The 15,408-nt window shown below is 55.8% G+C and overlaps 1 protein-coding gene across 3 annotated transcripts in view; it reads right to left on the reverse strand.

Annotated features, from left to right (window-relative positions):
• Nucleotides 1–10,207: 10,207 nt before the first annotated feature.
• CELSR3 (cadherin EGF LAG seven-pass G-type receptor 3) overlaps nt 10,208–15,408 on the reverse strand; it is a 70,459-nt gene continuing 65,258 nt past the window's right edge. For 2 of the 3 annotated variants that reach the window (XM_045023257.1, XM_045023260.1), the window contains 4 exons: nt 15,133–15,306; nt 14,475–14,675; nt 12,685–13,843; nt 10,208–11,979 (listed from right to left, as the gene is read on the reverse strand). In XM_045023257.1, coding sequence (XP_044879192.1) covers nt 11,952–11,979; nt 12,685–13,843; nt 14,475–14,675; nt 15,133–15,306 — 1,562 coding nt within the window. In that variant the 3' untranslated portion in view covers nt 10,208–11,951. Of the gene's footprint in view, nt 13,844–14,474; nt 14,676–15,132; nt 15,307–15,408 lie in introns of all 3 variants that reach the window. The other variant, XM_045023258.1, reaches the window with a different exon arrangement.

Raw genomic sequence — 15,408 nt, forward strand, 5'->3', positions numbered from 1 at the left:
CAGGGGATAGCCCTCTGCCCCTTCCAGAGACCCTGGCTTAAAACCGTTCCCCTGGGGTCATCCACACTGCGAGGACCAGAGGCTAGTAGCAGCCCAGGAGCTGCCTGCAGAGGGCACCCTCAGGGGGAACTTGTATGTTTCCTACCCAGGGGCAAGTAGCCTCAGTCTAGGGCTGTTCCCCAGTCAGAGCCATGGAAACCTTGCTCCCAGTGGGTGGGAGCCTGGGGCAGCAGGAGCCTTGGGCATTGTCAGACCACGCTGGGGCATGTATTGGAGTCTAGGGACAAGGGCCGCCTCTAGCGTTTTTGCCACCCCAAGCACAGCTGTGGCCATTTGGCGGAAGGTCCTTCGCTCCGACAGGGAGTGACGACCCCGCTGCCGAATTGCCACCGAATGGCCAGATGTGCTGCCCCTCTCTTCATTGGCCGCCCCAGGCACCTGCTTGCTAGGCTGGTGCCTGGAGCTGGCCCTGCTAGGATCTCTCACAAAGAGACCCCTGGCACCAGCCCTTCCCATCTCTCAGGCAGCCAGATCCCAAACCAGATAGGGCTTTGCAGGTCACAGCCAACACCCCTAACCAGAGGGGGATGCTGCTCTGCTCTGTACCAGCAACAGTTTGGCTTCAAACAGCCCCCTGTCCTTGCAGGCCTTGGCCCTGCTGCCAGCCTGCTCATCCTGCATGCCCCTGACTTCCCTCCTCTCACGTCCCCCTCCTCTGCCAGCTCCATTCCCTGTCACATCCCCAAGCAGCTCTGCACCTTTTCTTGTGCTACCCCCCAGGATCCTTTCTGAACCTGCAGCTATGCCCTTCCCTCTGCTCCTTCAAATCCTGCCCCAGACCCACTCCTCCCAGGCAGCCCTGTCCCACTATCAATGCCCCAATCCAGCCTTTTCCTGGGCACTGCCCCCGAACACACCACCAAGCACCACCTCTCAGGCTCTTTCACTGCCAGACCCCTTGATCTCCCAGCACTCCAGAATGCCAGATCCTCAGTGCCACAGACATCCCTGGCTCAGCAGGAGTAACCTTGGATGGTCCTATAACACCCTTGCCTACAGCCTCGGTGCTCCCATAGGCCACTGAGTTCTTAGGGCAATGCCCACTGGCAAAGGTGGGTGCTTACCAGAGTGTTCTACAGGGACAGCTGTACCTAGTGGCCTATTCTGTGTGCACTCACTGAGTACATGAGCTCAGAGCAAGGAGTTCCCTTATCTTGTTCCAAAGTTCCCTGTGAGGCTCCCTGAGTTCAACTCAACCTTTCACATCTTCCAGCTCCCTGGGGTGGGAAGGGGTTGGGTAAGGTTTCAGTCTAGCATTGCTGAGTCATAGCCAGCCCTCCACCTGCGTGACTCACCCAGCATTAGTGGAAAACAAAAAGCACTCTAATTAGGCGCTGGGCCACTCACAGACACAGGTCCCCAAACCATCCCTGCCCCCAAGGGCATGCAGCCTACATAGGATAGGACGCAGCAAGTGAATGGATATGGGACACTGAATGAAATGACCCCAGTGCTCATGGATGGGGCTCAGAGCTGCCTGGTCTCAGCAGGACCCATCCTCAGGTGAAACAACCTGTGGTTAGAAAACCCAGTGTAACCAGTTCCCATGGTGCAGACACTTGCGTGGTTATCCTGCTTTCTTCCTCTCACCATTTCTGCTAGAGGGCAGCATGACCACATAGCCACCGAAGCTAGGGTGGGTTCTAGATCCTGCAGCATCTAGCGCCAAAACAAGCTCATCTCCAATCCAGAGCGTGTGCCATTTCAAGAGACTTGTCCTGTCCAGGAAGCCTCTCCTGCACTCCTCTTGCCTTCTCTGGTGGCAGAGCACCTGCTCGAGACCATCTCCTTCTGCCAAGAGAGATGCTCATGGTCACAACACGCACGCTCTCTCCAGGCACTATCAGAAATACCACACTGCACGGGGTAGTTCTGCCTCTGTTTGGCCTCTCCACATGGGCTGAAGCACAAAGACAATTTCTCTAAAGAACAGTCACCTCCTCACTCATCTTCACTGACTGTATTCTCCAGCTGGACCAAACCTCTCCTACCAGAATATCTATTGTCTGACACCCAGGGCTACCTACAGCTTCTTCTCCAGCCCCACTCCCTCTTAGAGCAGCATTTGGGATACTTGTCTTTCAAGTATCAGCCACAAGATCAGGTTGGTGCATTTCCTAAGCTGGCTGTGGGTGATCAGCTGGTGCATCCCTTAGCACCAGGAGCTTAGGAATATCACCCGCCTAGCAATGCTAGCGCCCACAGCATCTCTGACTGCACTGTGCCCATCAGCGTGGTGTTCGGGTAGAGCCAGCTGAATGTTTCCAACAGCTGTTCAAGAGCATTTGGTCAAATCAAGTCAGCATAGTCCCTTGCTGGTATCTGGGCCCTTTCAGTCACTCTCAGGGGAACACTCGCACCAGTAAAGAGTTGATTTGCAAGGATGTTCACAGGAGGTGAAAGTACCACAGATGCTTGTGCTTCCTGGGTATGTGCACAGAGAAAGTGTCAGGCACACGTAGGGTGTGTTTTCTCTAGGGAGTTTTAATGCCTTCTTGGCAATGGGGGCTAGGAGACAGACAGATCTTTGTACAGTACCCTGCACAATGGGACCCATTCTCTGCATGGGCTTTGTGCAGTGCAATCATAATATTTACTGCTAACTCATACTAGCATGTTTGTGAGTGCTCCCCATGCACGAGGTACCCAGTCCCATGGGCATCCCAGAGCAGTTGCAGTGACAGGCCAGCAATGCTTTGCCAGGAAGATGGAGCTGAAACATTTGCACACAACACCCTGTAGGAATTCTGCTGGAGAGCAAGGTGTAAAGCCCAGGTCCATCAGTGGCTGGTCCATGGGGTGGGGCTGACGGGGCAGCATGTTCCAGCATCCTGCGCTTTGCAGAGTCCACCCCTCTCTCTCCAGGGCCCATGGGCTGCTCTCAAACACGCATGTCCCAAAGGCCATAAAACCCCTGGTCTTCCAGAGGCCCCATCAGCTGGTGCAGCCTGTCCCAACCAACCAGATGCTCACTGCTATAGCCTCTGTGCCAGGTGGGTGTGTCCCTAGGCCAGCTAGTCTCTGGCAGCACCTTCCCCAGGAGGGTCCCGCCTGGCTGTCTGGACATGCTGGGATGGCCCCTATGCCCTGTTGCTGCAGCTCCTCCCACTGAGCAGCACTGCTCATTCCTTCCCTTATCGGGGACTGTACCGGAGCTGTTCCAGTCCCCATAAAGCTATAAAAGCACTGCCACAGGTAGCAGCTCAGGGCCATTTACAGCCTTTTTATTGCCCCTCCCTGTCTCACTTTCCTCATTCTGTCGCACATCCCCACTGCTACGCCCTCCCTCATCACTATCCCCATCTCTCCCCCGTCTCCTTTCACTGAACTTCAGGGCCAGTGTATCACTAACCCTAGTGCAAATCCTCCATCCAGGAGTAGGGTGGCCAACTTTTTACTGACCACACAAAACCGAACACCCTTGCCTCACCCCTGCCCTGAGGCCCCACCCCTGCTCACACCATCTCTCCTCCCTCTGTCGCTAGCTCTCCCCACCCTCACTCACTCACTTATTTTCCACTGGGGGTGCAGGCTTTAGGGTGGGGCCAGAAATGAAGAGTTCAGGGTGCGGGAGGGGGCTCCAGGCTGAGGCAGTGGGTTGGGATGCGAGAAGGGGTGAGGGCTCTGGGCTGGGGGTGCAGGTTCCAGGGTGGGGTCATAAATGAAAGGTTCAGGGCTCAGGCTGGGGCAGGCATTTGGGATGTGTAGGGGGGTGAGGGCTCTGGTGTGGGGCCAGGGATGAAGGATTCGGGGTGCAGGAGGGGGCAATGGGCTGGGACCAAAGGGTTTGGAGTGTGGGAGGGGGCTCTGGGTTGGGCCAGGGGTGCATGGTGGGGGGAAAGTGACAGCTCTCGCTGAGGGTGCCAGCTCTGGGGAAGGGAACCTTTTTTTTCTGTCACAGGCCATTGACCCACAGAAAAAAAACAGGGTGAGTTGGCACTTGTGGCTCCTGCCCCCACGGGGGGGGGGGGGGAAAGAGTCAGGGCATCTGCTCCCCACAGGGGCCCCACAAGCCAGATAAAATTAATCATGGGCCGGATCTGGTCCACAGGCTGTAGGTTCCTCACCCTTGACCTAGGCGTAGGAGCCAGAGGGGGGACAAACATACCGGCTGCTTCCTGGGAACCACGCAGCACGGCGGCTAGCAGGGAGCCTGCCAGCCCCACTGCACAGCGCTGCCAACCGGACAGTCGATGGTTTGGTCAGCAGACACCGAGATCCCTTTTCGACCAGGGGTTCTGGTAAAAACCCAGACACCTGGTCACCCTATCCAGGAGTTCCATAACATAGTCCATGTCTCACCCCCAGGGCATGCAGTCCTGTCATGGAGTCAGCAAGCAAAGCATGGATGACACTCAGGCAGCTTCCACATCTGGGCTGCTCTTCTGTCCCCTCCTGCCCTGCCAGGACAGCCACCCCAGCCCTTTCAGCTGGGAGTTCATCCTCACCAGGGGAGCTTCCAGCACTGCCCCTGTTCCATTAACCTCCCACCCCAGGCAGGCCAGACAGTAGGCCTGGCCTAGCTCTGCCCCACCCCCTGGCTCTCAGCAGGCTGCTAGCTCAGCATGGAAACCCCTTTCTCCCCCCTGTTACTTCCCTCTCCAGCGCTGGCTCAGCAGGCCCTGTACTGCCTTCAACCCTCTCTAGCCCTGGCTCTCCACCTTGGGGAGATCACAGCCCACCCCTCTACTCATCACCTGCCTTCAGCCTTCCCCCAGGAAGTACCTCACTTGCTGAGCCTCCTTAGTAGGCCCAGGTGCTGCCCTGCCATCTTTATTGGCCCAACTGGGAGCACCTGCTCTGGCACAGGGGCGCTGGGCCTGCTTCTTTTAAAGGGGACGGGTCACCCTTGCCAGGGCCTAAGCAGAGGGCTGCAGGGCTGGACTGAAAGACATGAGGAGGTCTTGGGGGACGGGAGCTCAGAACCCGGATAACTTAGTAAGGAATTTAGAGATCACAGCTCTTAGAAATTGTTTAAATTGGCCCAGTGGGCCTAATTCTCCTCCCCACTACACAGATTGTACCTGGGGTAACTGCTGGCTTCACTGGGGTTACTCCTGATGCTGCAACACAGCGTGGAGTGAAGACTCAAACCCCAGCTAGCCAAACCTGGCAAAGGGTGCTCTGGGAAAGGCCCTTTTTTCAGTAATAAAGGAGAGGCAGGTGTCTAATCTAGTGGCGATCTACCATAACCTTTGCGCTCAATTTCATGGCTTTCTCCTGGCCCTTCTCTTTCTCCTATCCCTTGGAGAACAGGATCTTGTGTAGGAGCGCTGGCAGGAGAGGGAGGGACTGTCGGACAGGGCTCAGGCATGATCTCTAGCTTGTGAGCACTTATCGATCTCCTGCTATCAGTGGACTGTGGCTTAGCAACGGTGCTGCTCCCCTGGCACAGAGCTGACCCCTTGGTTTTTGAGACGCTGCCGCTTTGAACCATCCAATATTATTTGTACCCAGGGCCGGTGCAAGGATGTTCCGCGCCCTAGGCGAAACTTCCACCTTGCGCCCTCCCCTCCCCCTCGCGCCCCCGCCCTGAGGCACGCCCCCACCCCCGCGGCAGCTCCCCCTCCGCTTAGGCGTTGCAAGACTGGGAGGCGGGAGAAGTGAGGCGGCCACAGTGTGCTCGGGGAGGAGGCGGGGCAGGGGTGAGCTGGGGCGGGGAGTTCCCCTGCGTGCTGGCCCCCCCCCCCTTACTTGCTGCAGGCGGCCCTCCCCGCGCTCCCCTGCCCCAGCTCCCTCCGCCTAAATGCCGGCGGCAACCGGGGCGGCTGAAGATCCGGTCGCTGCGGTCGCTGCCGAAGAAAATGGCGCCCCCCAAATCCTAGCGCCCTAGGCGACCGCCTACGTCGCCTAAATGGTTGCACCGGCCCTGTTTGTACCCACTCGTCACTACAAATGTGTTCAACTCCTGAGGCTCCCTCAGGCTAGCGGCTGCTGGAGTCGCTCACAGCAGGGCCTTGTGAGTGCAAAATGCTGCCCGCTCAGAGGAGCATTTTACACCCCTTGGTTCCGGGGGACGTGGCGGCACAAATAGCCAGGTGGGGGAATTGGCCCACAGTCATACACCGAGCCTCCCTTACTGGTATGGGCCCTGCACCCCAGAGCAGACCCTCGCAGTGCCAGGAGGCTCTGTGCTGCAGGTCAGGCTAAAGGGGCCTGGGCAGGGCTGTGTGGAGGGCCGAGGAGTGGAGTAGCGGAGGGCTGCGGGTCAGGAGCCTGGGGCAGTGGCTGAGCTGGATGGGGGTTGGGGCAAGCACAGCAGTGCAGAGCCTGCTCAGGCAGTCCTGGCCTGGCCAGTGCTGTCGGCCCTCCCTTCCACATGCACTAAAACAACAAATGAGGAGACCTAGAAAAGAGAAAACTGAAGGGAGGCTTCCCTGGGTCTCTGTGGCCACCTGTCCTTGTGCAGGGAGAAGCTATTCTCCAACTACAGGTCTGGCGGTGTTGGAACCACATAGCTCCCACATGGCTGTGCAGGGCTGGTCGTTACAAGGAGCCTGCGCTTGCTGTAGGGATAAAAGCCTATTGGCCCACATCTCACGCACCCACCCAGCTTGAGTGCCCCATGAAAAGGGGGAATTGTCCCCCAGCTTGCTGGCAACACGTCCTGCCTGCAGGATCCCTGCCCAGCCAAGGACTGTTCTGCTGACTTAAGGCTTCCAAATGATGATTCACGGGCTGTGTGCCTTGGCACTAGGGAGCTGGGTGGGGGAGTTTTGGGGAGTGCCTGCCCTGCTCCTGCAGTTGAATTAATGTCACAAGGGGGCTGGGCTGCCTACCAACTTTAGCTTGGAGTCTGTCCTCTGCTATGGTGCTGGGCTGTCTGGCTGTGGGGTCTGGATGGGCCCACTGGACTGTAGGAGTTTATATGTCTCTAGCACTGTAGGAGGCTGCAGTGTCAGCTTTCTAATTAACTGCTGGGCTCTTAGCTATTACTCCAAACATCTCCTACTCCCAGTGCCCCCCATTTTCCCCTTTTCACACACCAGTGTCTGCACATCTCCCTGTCTGTCTCATCCCCTCCCACTCACAGGTGGACTCAGAAGCTCTCTTGCTCCCACCCACCCTTCTTTTGCATGGTGCCCTTTTAAGTGGGACAGCTGGAGTGGTGGGAAGGCCCAGACTCTATGCCAGCTGGTCAGTGGCAGCTCAGCCCCCCCCGCTCCCCAGGGAGATTAGCTGAGGTCTATGCACTGTATGGTACATGGGTCTTTTGGGTCAGACCTTCAACCCTATGTGGCCATCTCCTCTGCACGGTTATTAAGAGCCTGGGGCACGTCTCCAGAGCTAGGCTTTCCCACCCGCACCCTTGCTTAAATCTTCCCCTTCCTGCCCCTCCAGTGTGCAGCATGCTGTGTTCCTGCTGACCTCCGCCCTCCACGCCCGATGCGTTGTGGACAGTCCGTACAGCGCGCTGGGCTTCTGTGCTGTAGATGGCTATAGTGACGGAACGAACTGAACCCCGGAGCAGAGTGAGACACAGGAGGGAGCCTAGGACTGTTTTATAGAATTTTATTTTCAAATCTGGGGCTTTCATGGTACAATTTTACACGGCCCGTGGGCCTCTCCACTCCCTGCCAACAAACTGGGCAAAGGAGAGGAGACAACCAACCCACCAGAGGATGCGCTCCGCAGCCGAGGCCACAACAGTACAATCCGCAGGGTCACTAGCTAAGCACAGCTTCCAAAGATGGAGGGGGGTCTCCCCTCCCCAGAACATTCTCAGCTGCAAGGCAGCAGGTTGTAGTGGCACGGGAAAGGCCAGCAAGGCCTGGCACAAGGCTAATATCATTGCTGCTCTCTTTTTTTTTTGGCACATGTCACTAGCTCACCATTTGGCAGTTGTGTGAATTGCTGTCGTCTACAAAGAGTCGGAGGGAGGCACCTGTGGGCTTGAGCAGGATGCTGCCCTCCTCCCCGAAGTCGCAAGCTGGCTAGTGTTGGACAGGGCTGAAGATGGGGGCTGTGTTCGTTCACTCAGCAGTGCAGCCCGCGTGGAGAGCTCTGCATGGATGTTTCCTAGGGAGCTTTCGGGGGGGTGCCGATGTAGCCCTCCACCCTAGGTGGCCGGCTGAAAAGCAGCAGCATTCTAAGGGTTAATGGCTATGGTCTCAGAATCAACCTGCCCCACCCATATCAGCTAGCTCCAGCCCAGAGCTATATTGGCACCTGCCTCTCCTGAACACAGGGTTGTGATCTCCCACAGCCGTCCCTCATTGAACTAATGCTCCTTGAGTGTAAACAAACCATTCATCCAACCAACCCCCTCCAGAAAAACAATTCCACAGAAAATCGCGTTCCATTCAAAACCCAATTACAAGCCAACCCAGCCAGCTTTTTGGTGATAAGAAGTAGCCCAGATCCCCATGGACTCACAACAGGATGGAAGGTACAAACAGCATTTGAAGAAAGATGCAGTTGTAGAAATCAGTGTAACAAACAGAGCTCTAGGTCCTGGTTATATACAGCCTGAAAAAACAGTGTAAACAAGATCGTTCCTGAAAGGAACATGGCGCTGAGAAGGCGCCACAGGGTGACCAGCACAGATGGGGAGTCTGCATTCCCCAGCGTTGTCAGAACCTGCTCTTTCAAGACAGAAGGCCAATATCATGGCCTGTGCTTTCTGCTCCACTGCACGTTAGAGCTTCATTTCTGTAAACAAGTAGGTGTGTAACCCTCTTGCCCACCCGCCCATCTCTGGGGGGACTGCAGCACGCTGCCCTGGTCTCCACGGCCAGTCGAGGTGAGTGAAAACGTGAGCTGCAATGCTGCAGTGGGCAGTACAACCTGGGCGGGTGCGGGGAGTTTCCGCCACTCCTAAAGGGCCTTGCTCACGTCAGACCCGGGCCACGAGGCAGCTCTGATCAATTGCTTCCACGGCAGAGGTTCTCGTCCTCCTGCGCACACTTCGCTCAGGCTGCAGGCTGGAAGGTCACAAGGCCCTTTGCACTAGCTGCCAACTGTGGCATGTATTTGAGAATACAGTTTTTAATCACCATTAACATTTCCAAGGCTCCTGCTGGTGGTGGCATGGGCAGTGCCAGGGCGGCCAGATCTCAGAGGATGCAAACCACCTTCCATCCTGTTTGCACAATCACTGGAAAAACTTTCCTTGTGTAAACATTACATAATTTGAGTCAACATTGCGCTAAAGTGTTCTATGGTAATAAGGCAGTAAATAGGGTGTCATTACTCTGTAAGTGGGTGATAACCAGAGCAAGACACACGAGGCCACTGAGGGCTGCAGCCTGGAGAGAGAGACAGATAACACCCCACGCTCACTTTAGTAAACACATTGCTTTTGACAATCAAAATGGACTGCATTGGTGGTTGAGAGGGTATAGCCAGGCACAGACTGTCACCCATGGCAGGGGGAGGTAATGCCTGTGCCTCTGGGGAAAACAGCAGCAATACACCAGTTAAAGAGGGCTGGGGGGGTTGGCAAACTTTCTTTTACTTCCATTTTCATGTCGGGTTCAATAAGCAAAAATCCAGCCTATAAAATGACAGGGCTCATGAGGGACTCCTTGGGATAATCAAAGTCCCCAGCCCCTTTGATGTGGGGAGGAAGGATAAGCCATCAGGGTGGCTTAAATGTCAAACTACAGTGTGTTGAAAACAGCTTCCCTCTCCCTCTCGACATTCAGGCCATTCTGAGCTGCGGGCCTTTGCAGCAGACAGGGCAGCTCTCACTGCTGCCAGGGGAGCGTTGGGATGGCAGGGAGGGGTGCACACAGTGGTGGGCTGGAGCCGGTTCCCACAGGTTCCCAAGAACTGGTTGCTAAAATTAGACCTCCGTGGAGAACCGGTTGTTAAAGGGCCAGGGAGTGGGCAAAGAACTCCAGTCCGCGGGCCTGACCATCCTGTTGCTCCCAGGATTCCCAGCTCGGGAGGCTGAAGCTCCCCCGGCCCTTCCCCCGCTTCCCTCCAGCTGCAGCATGGCCAGCCGCCGGCATCACCTGGGCAGCTCAGCTGAGCTCCGGAGTCATCCTGCTGCTTTGAGTTGCCAGCAAGGTAAGCGGGGAGGGGGCTGCAAGCTCTAGGGCTGCTGGGGGGGCAAGTGGGGCAATTTGCCCCAGGCCCTGCAGGGGCCCCCAGCCCCACAAGTATGTCTCCTTCTGCCCCGGCCCCTCCCCTGTTCCCCCCCCTTAAATCAGAACTTTTTATAGGGAACCGGTTGTTAAGATTTTAGCAGCTCATCACTGGGTGCACATGTGTGGACATGCACATGGAGCCGCCTGGGTATAGGCTCACTACGACCCTATTACTGGAATCTGTGCCCGACGGAAGTGCAGCCTGCAGTACAGGCCAAGGGAGATGCTGGCTCCTGTGTGCTAGGGACTGACGTGTAAAATGGAGATAAGAGGCTGCTCCTCTATTGCAACAATGGTGCCCTGACCAGTGCCCTCCAGCCATGCTCCCTGGCTGGCTGGGACCATCTCAGAGCTCCTCCCCTTGGGCCACTTGGTGCTAACCTGGGACTTGGGGAATTGCCCACTCTTGGAGACAGCACAGGAGAAATCTCCCCACTCCCCTGCAGAGCACCCAGGTCTAGCTCCCATGGAGAGCGCTGTCTAGCCTCTCTCCCTGAGCCAATCTGTAACTCTGAGGCTCCTGGGGACGTGAGGAGGGTGGGGTTTGCTCCAGTCAATATTAGGAAAAAAAGAGGACACTGCACACGTGATGGTGGCTAAAAAAAATCAGTGTTCTCCTCCATCCTCCCTGCTGAGAGGGGCCCACTGGGGACTCGGGCCTTTGGAGATGGACACTCAGGGAGAGGCCCAGAGCGTAGGTGCCTTTGTAAGGCTTCTCAGAGGCTTGTTTCACTCGGCAGGAGCTCTCACAGATCAGCTTTGCCTTCCTGTGTTCTAACCCTACGAACTCAGCAGGCTTTCCCACTCTGCCCATTTCGAGCAATGGCTGTGTGACACAACACAGCTCTAACACAAGCATGGGCTTCTACCCAGCACAAAACCTCAGTCCAGCTGGGCACAATTGGCAGCCTCTGCTCAGCACTCAGACAGTAGGAGACTCCTCCTGAGAACTGAAACGCATTGATGAGCTACAGCATATGCAGGACTAGAAAATCCAGGCTGCTGGGAGAGAGTGGGACTGGCCCTGGGAGCAGCAGGACAGGGGTGTTGGCAGGGCTGTGGAGGCACCGGGGCCAGAATAGCAGGGAGTACTGCAGGTCAGGACACAACACAAAGGGAAGCCTGGAGAAAGCCGCTCCCTGGGCTCTGGGCTTCCACACGCACAGCCCCACTGTGGAAAGGCCAGCAGCAGCCCCTCTAGTCACAGCTGGGACTCACTGTCAAGACAAACACTGTCAGCATCACAGCAACGGGAACAGAACATTCCGTAAAAATAACCATAGAAATTCTCTTCTCTCTGATTACAAAGATACAAAATGTATAAAACCCTCCCCGGCCCCATCTCCTGTGGCCACCCCCACCCCACTCTCTCTCTCTCTCTCTCTCTCACACACACACACACACACACAGTGTAGAAATGGTTCAGAAAGGAAGATTTCGGTCTGTTTGCTTTTGATATGTAACCAGCGGCACCAGCCTGGGTTTGCTCACGGTGTAGTACTTCTCCCCACCTCTGGGGTTGCCCTGTTGAGCAGGCGATTGGTCAGTGCAGCTCCATTCTGGTGCAGAGGTACCTGAGACCCCTTCCTCCCAGAGATGGTTTGCCTAACTCTCCCCTCCATGAGTTCTCCAGAACCAATGGGTGGGGAGGGCGAGGTAGATTTGGGCCTCTGACCACCATCATCAGTTCTTTTCTTGTAGGCGCCTGGCACCCAGGGACTCCAAACCTCTGCTGAAAGTGTCTGGCCAGGCGATCATCCCTGCTTCTTCCTTCGCTCTTGCCGCAGCTCGGGCCCCTCAGGAATGACCTTCACTTCTCGTTATTCTTCTCAGGGAAAAGGAAACAAAATTAACAAATGTAGCCTCTGGTGCCTTACTACCCAGGCCCAAGTGACACTCCCTGGGCTCTCCCTGCTTGGCCAGGGGCTTGGGAAAGCATCATGCTCACCTCCTGGTGCAATAAATAATGTTAATGATGAGGGCAGGGTCTGGCTGTGGCTCCCAGAAAAATGGCCAGGCCAGGCACATATAAGAAACAGAATACAGATCTTTTCCCTTGGCCATACCTATTCATCCAAGTGCCTGTGCCATGTACAGCTGAAGGCAACAGACAGATCTGTACCCTGCCATGCATTCTAAAAAGCATAGCTCAGAGCCACTTCCCCTCCGTCAGCACCCAGCAGGTGCGCCGGGACGGATGCTGAGCCCCAGAGGAGCATAGGGGCACCCCGTGGGACAGCTGCCCCTTTAGAGATGTTAGCACTTCCACCCATTGTACCGGTGTGACAGTGTCCTACAGCGTGTCACAACCAGTAAGTACTTTTAGGGCCTAGTTTCATCCTATGGGAGTTGATCCCATTTCGCCAGGAGGCTTTGTGCTTTCAGATCCCATACTCCAGATGGTAATACCCGGTTGCTCTTTCGTTTGTTTGGTAACTAAGTGGCTAGAAGATGCAAACTATCCTCTGGCTATCTCACAGCATGGCCTGGACTGACCCGAAAGCTGCCCTGGAGAAGGAGAAATACTTACTCTGAATCTGGCGACAGCTCAGAGATACTGTGGGATGTAGCAGAGAGAGGTGGTGACGGGCACAGCACAGAGGGCGTTGAGGAAGTCTGCACAGCAGAAGGAGTTGCTGTGGTCTGTGGGCCAGAGGGAGTACTGGAGGATTGCACAGAGGACAGGACAGAAGAATTAAAAGAAGCAAGGATGGAAGAAAGGATATCTAATTGCTCAGTGGAAGGATGTCGGCTAGGGATTGCTTCCAGATTTTCCCTAGAAGGCTGTCTCCTAGACAGAGGTTCTAGATTTTCTCTAGAAGGAAGCCTTCTAGAAAGTGGTTCTAGATTTTCTCTGGATGGCAGTCTTCTAGAAAGAAACTCCAGATTTTCCCGTGATGGATGCCTACTAGGCACTGTATCCAGATGCTCTCTGGAATTAGATCGTCTGGATAAAAAGTCCAACTGCTCTCTTGAAGTTTGTCTAGCTAATACTAGCTGGTCCCTGGAAGGCTGTCTTCCTGAAAGCAGGTCCAATTGTTCTCGAGAAATGTCTCGACTTAGTAAAGTGTCCATTCGATCTCTAGATACTTGCCTGTTAGGCAAAGTGTTGAGCCACTCTCTAGAGACCTCTCTGACTGGCCCACAGTCTAGTAGTTCTCTTGACCCAAATCGACTGGGTAAAGTATCTAGATGGTCTCTAGAACCCTGCTTCCTGGGTAGTGTATTCCCATGATCTTTCTGATCAGGCTTAGAAGCTAATGTATCTAAGTCTTCTCTAGACGCATGCCTGCTGGGTATATTTTCCAGATGTTCTCTAGACCCATGCCTACTAGGGATAGTGTCCAATTGTTCCCTTGATCCAGGCCTGTTGAGAATGGTGTCCAGTTCCTCCCTGGACCCATGCCTGCTGCGTACAGCTTCCAAGTATTCCCCAGCGTCGTTCCTGCTCAGCTGTTCTCTGGACATCTGCCTTCTCATCAGCATGTCGAGTTGCTCCCGGGAAGAGTACCGGCTAGCTGGCTGAGAGAGGCTACCTGCACCAGAATAGATTCTGCCATAAGAGGCAGCAGGAACAGCCCTGTGACCCAGGGTGGATGTTTTGTACCAGGAAAGCTCGTTGGTCATTCTGCCAACGGATGGTAAGCCTTGCAGAGCTGGAGGGTACTGGAGGCGATTCTTCAAAATCCCTGTGCAGACAGAAACAAAGTAGAAAGTGAAGAGAATCTCCGTGACAGTGCAAACAACTCTCCTCACTATCTGCAAGAAAGCAAGGACAAAGAACTCGGCTTGGGTGGCCCTGCCCCTCCCCAAGATCACCCCAGGATGGAGGAAACTGCCACCTGTGTTTGCATGTTGCAAAGCTTTCAAGATCACAACACCCTGTGGCCCAGCACCACCTCACCTCCACAATGGACGCATGTCCCAGTCTACTAGACATGAGGAGAAGCCACTCCTGTCAGTGGCTTGCCTGTAAGAGTGCGGCACTCTTGGCTTAAAGCAGCAGAGGGGACATTACCAAGACCACCTCCCATTCCGTCCCTCGGCAACACGTAGGGGAAGTTATAGCTCCAGTTCAGCCAAGGGAAATTTCCCCCTTGTCTCTATTCCTTACACGTTCTCTCTCTCCGACAGGCTCTAGCCTCACTTTCTGACTACGGGTGGATGGCCAGCCTAGCACACTGTCAGGGAGATGCTGGGCGTGCCAGGCAGGGGCATGGGGAGACTCTGGGGGTGCAGCCAGTGGGACACTCTGCTGGCTGGCAGCTGGATATGTGTCCACCCAGGGAGCACTAGGCTGGCTGCTCTGAGGCTAGTTACCTTTCCTCTGGCGCTGGGTCTGGGTGAGGGAGTTCTCATCCCCGCTGGTCAGGGCCAGGTCTGGCTGGTTGTTGTTGGCAGCATCCTTGTTGATGTCAAAGCCCAGCTTCCGCTCAGACCCCCATTTCTGCAGAGAGCAGGGGTGAACCTCACATTCGCCCAGTGCTGGCCAATAGGACATCAGGTCATTGCCATCCACATCTGGAGAAGAACAGTGCAACATATCGGGGTGGGGGGAGAGGAATCAGAGTTATTCCCAGCTGTGAACAGAGCAGGGCCTGCTATGACACTCACTGGGATAAGGTCCCAAGGGCTGCTTGACCACCAGTAACGTGCTGTGGGGCTTGCAGGAGCAGAACCGGCAGATGGGAGGGATGAGGCGCTTTCCCTGCCTCTGCTGGAGTCACCACATCTCCCGGTGGTACTAACCTCTCCCTGCCAGCAGGGACTGCTCCCAGGACCTCCCAAGCAGCGCTTTGCCTTTGGGAGGCCTTGCATCACATCAGACAGCAGCTACATCAGAAACATGCCCTGTGGGAGGAGACGTTCAGCTTGGTCTCCCCATGCTCCCTCCCTCCCAAGCTGCTTAGCCCCAGGCAGCCACGATGGCTCCCAGGCGGGCCCCCGGCCTGTGGCAGGGCTCTTGCATGGTACTTGCCTTTGGGAGTGGTGCTGGTGGGGTTGGTGAGGAGCCGCTCGCTGTGCGCTGCCCGTTTGAACTGGCGCTGGAACCGGCCTCGGAGGCGTACGTTCTCCTCGCTCTCCGACGACGGGATGGAAAGGCTGCGCTCCTCATCCAGGGAGAGGTCACTGTCTGAGTCAGAGTCTTGGTCTGTCAGGGCACACGCAGGGTGGAAGCGGTGGGGATGGGGGCAATCGGATGGCTTTTGAGCAGGGCAGGGAGGGAAGGGATCTTGGTTTCTGGGTTTTGCCT

Source organism: Mauremys mutica, chromosome 7, assembly GCF_020497125.1.
Source record: "Mauremys mutica isolate MM-2020 ecotype Southern chromosome 7, ASM2049712v1, whole genome shotgun sequence".
Lineage (NCBI taxonomy): Eukaryota > Metazoa > Chordata > Testudines > Geoemydidae > Mauremys > Mauremys mutica.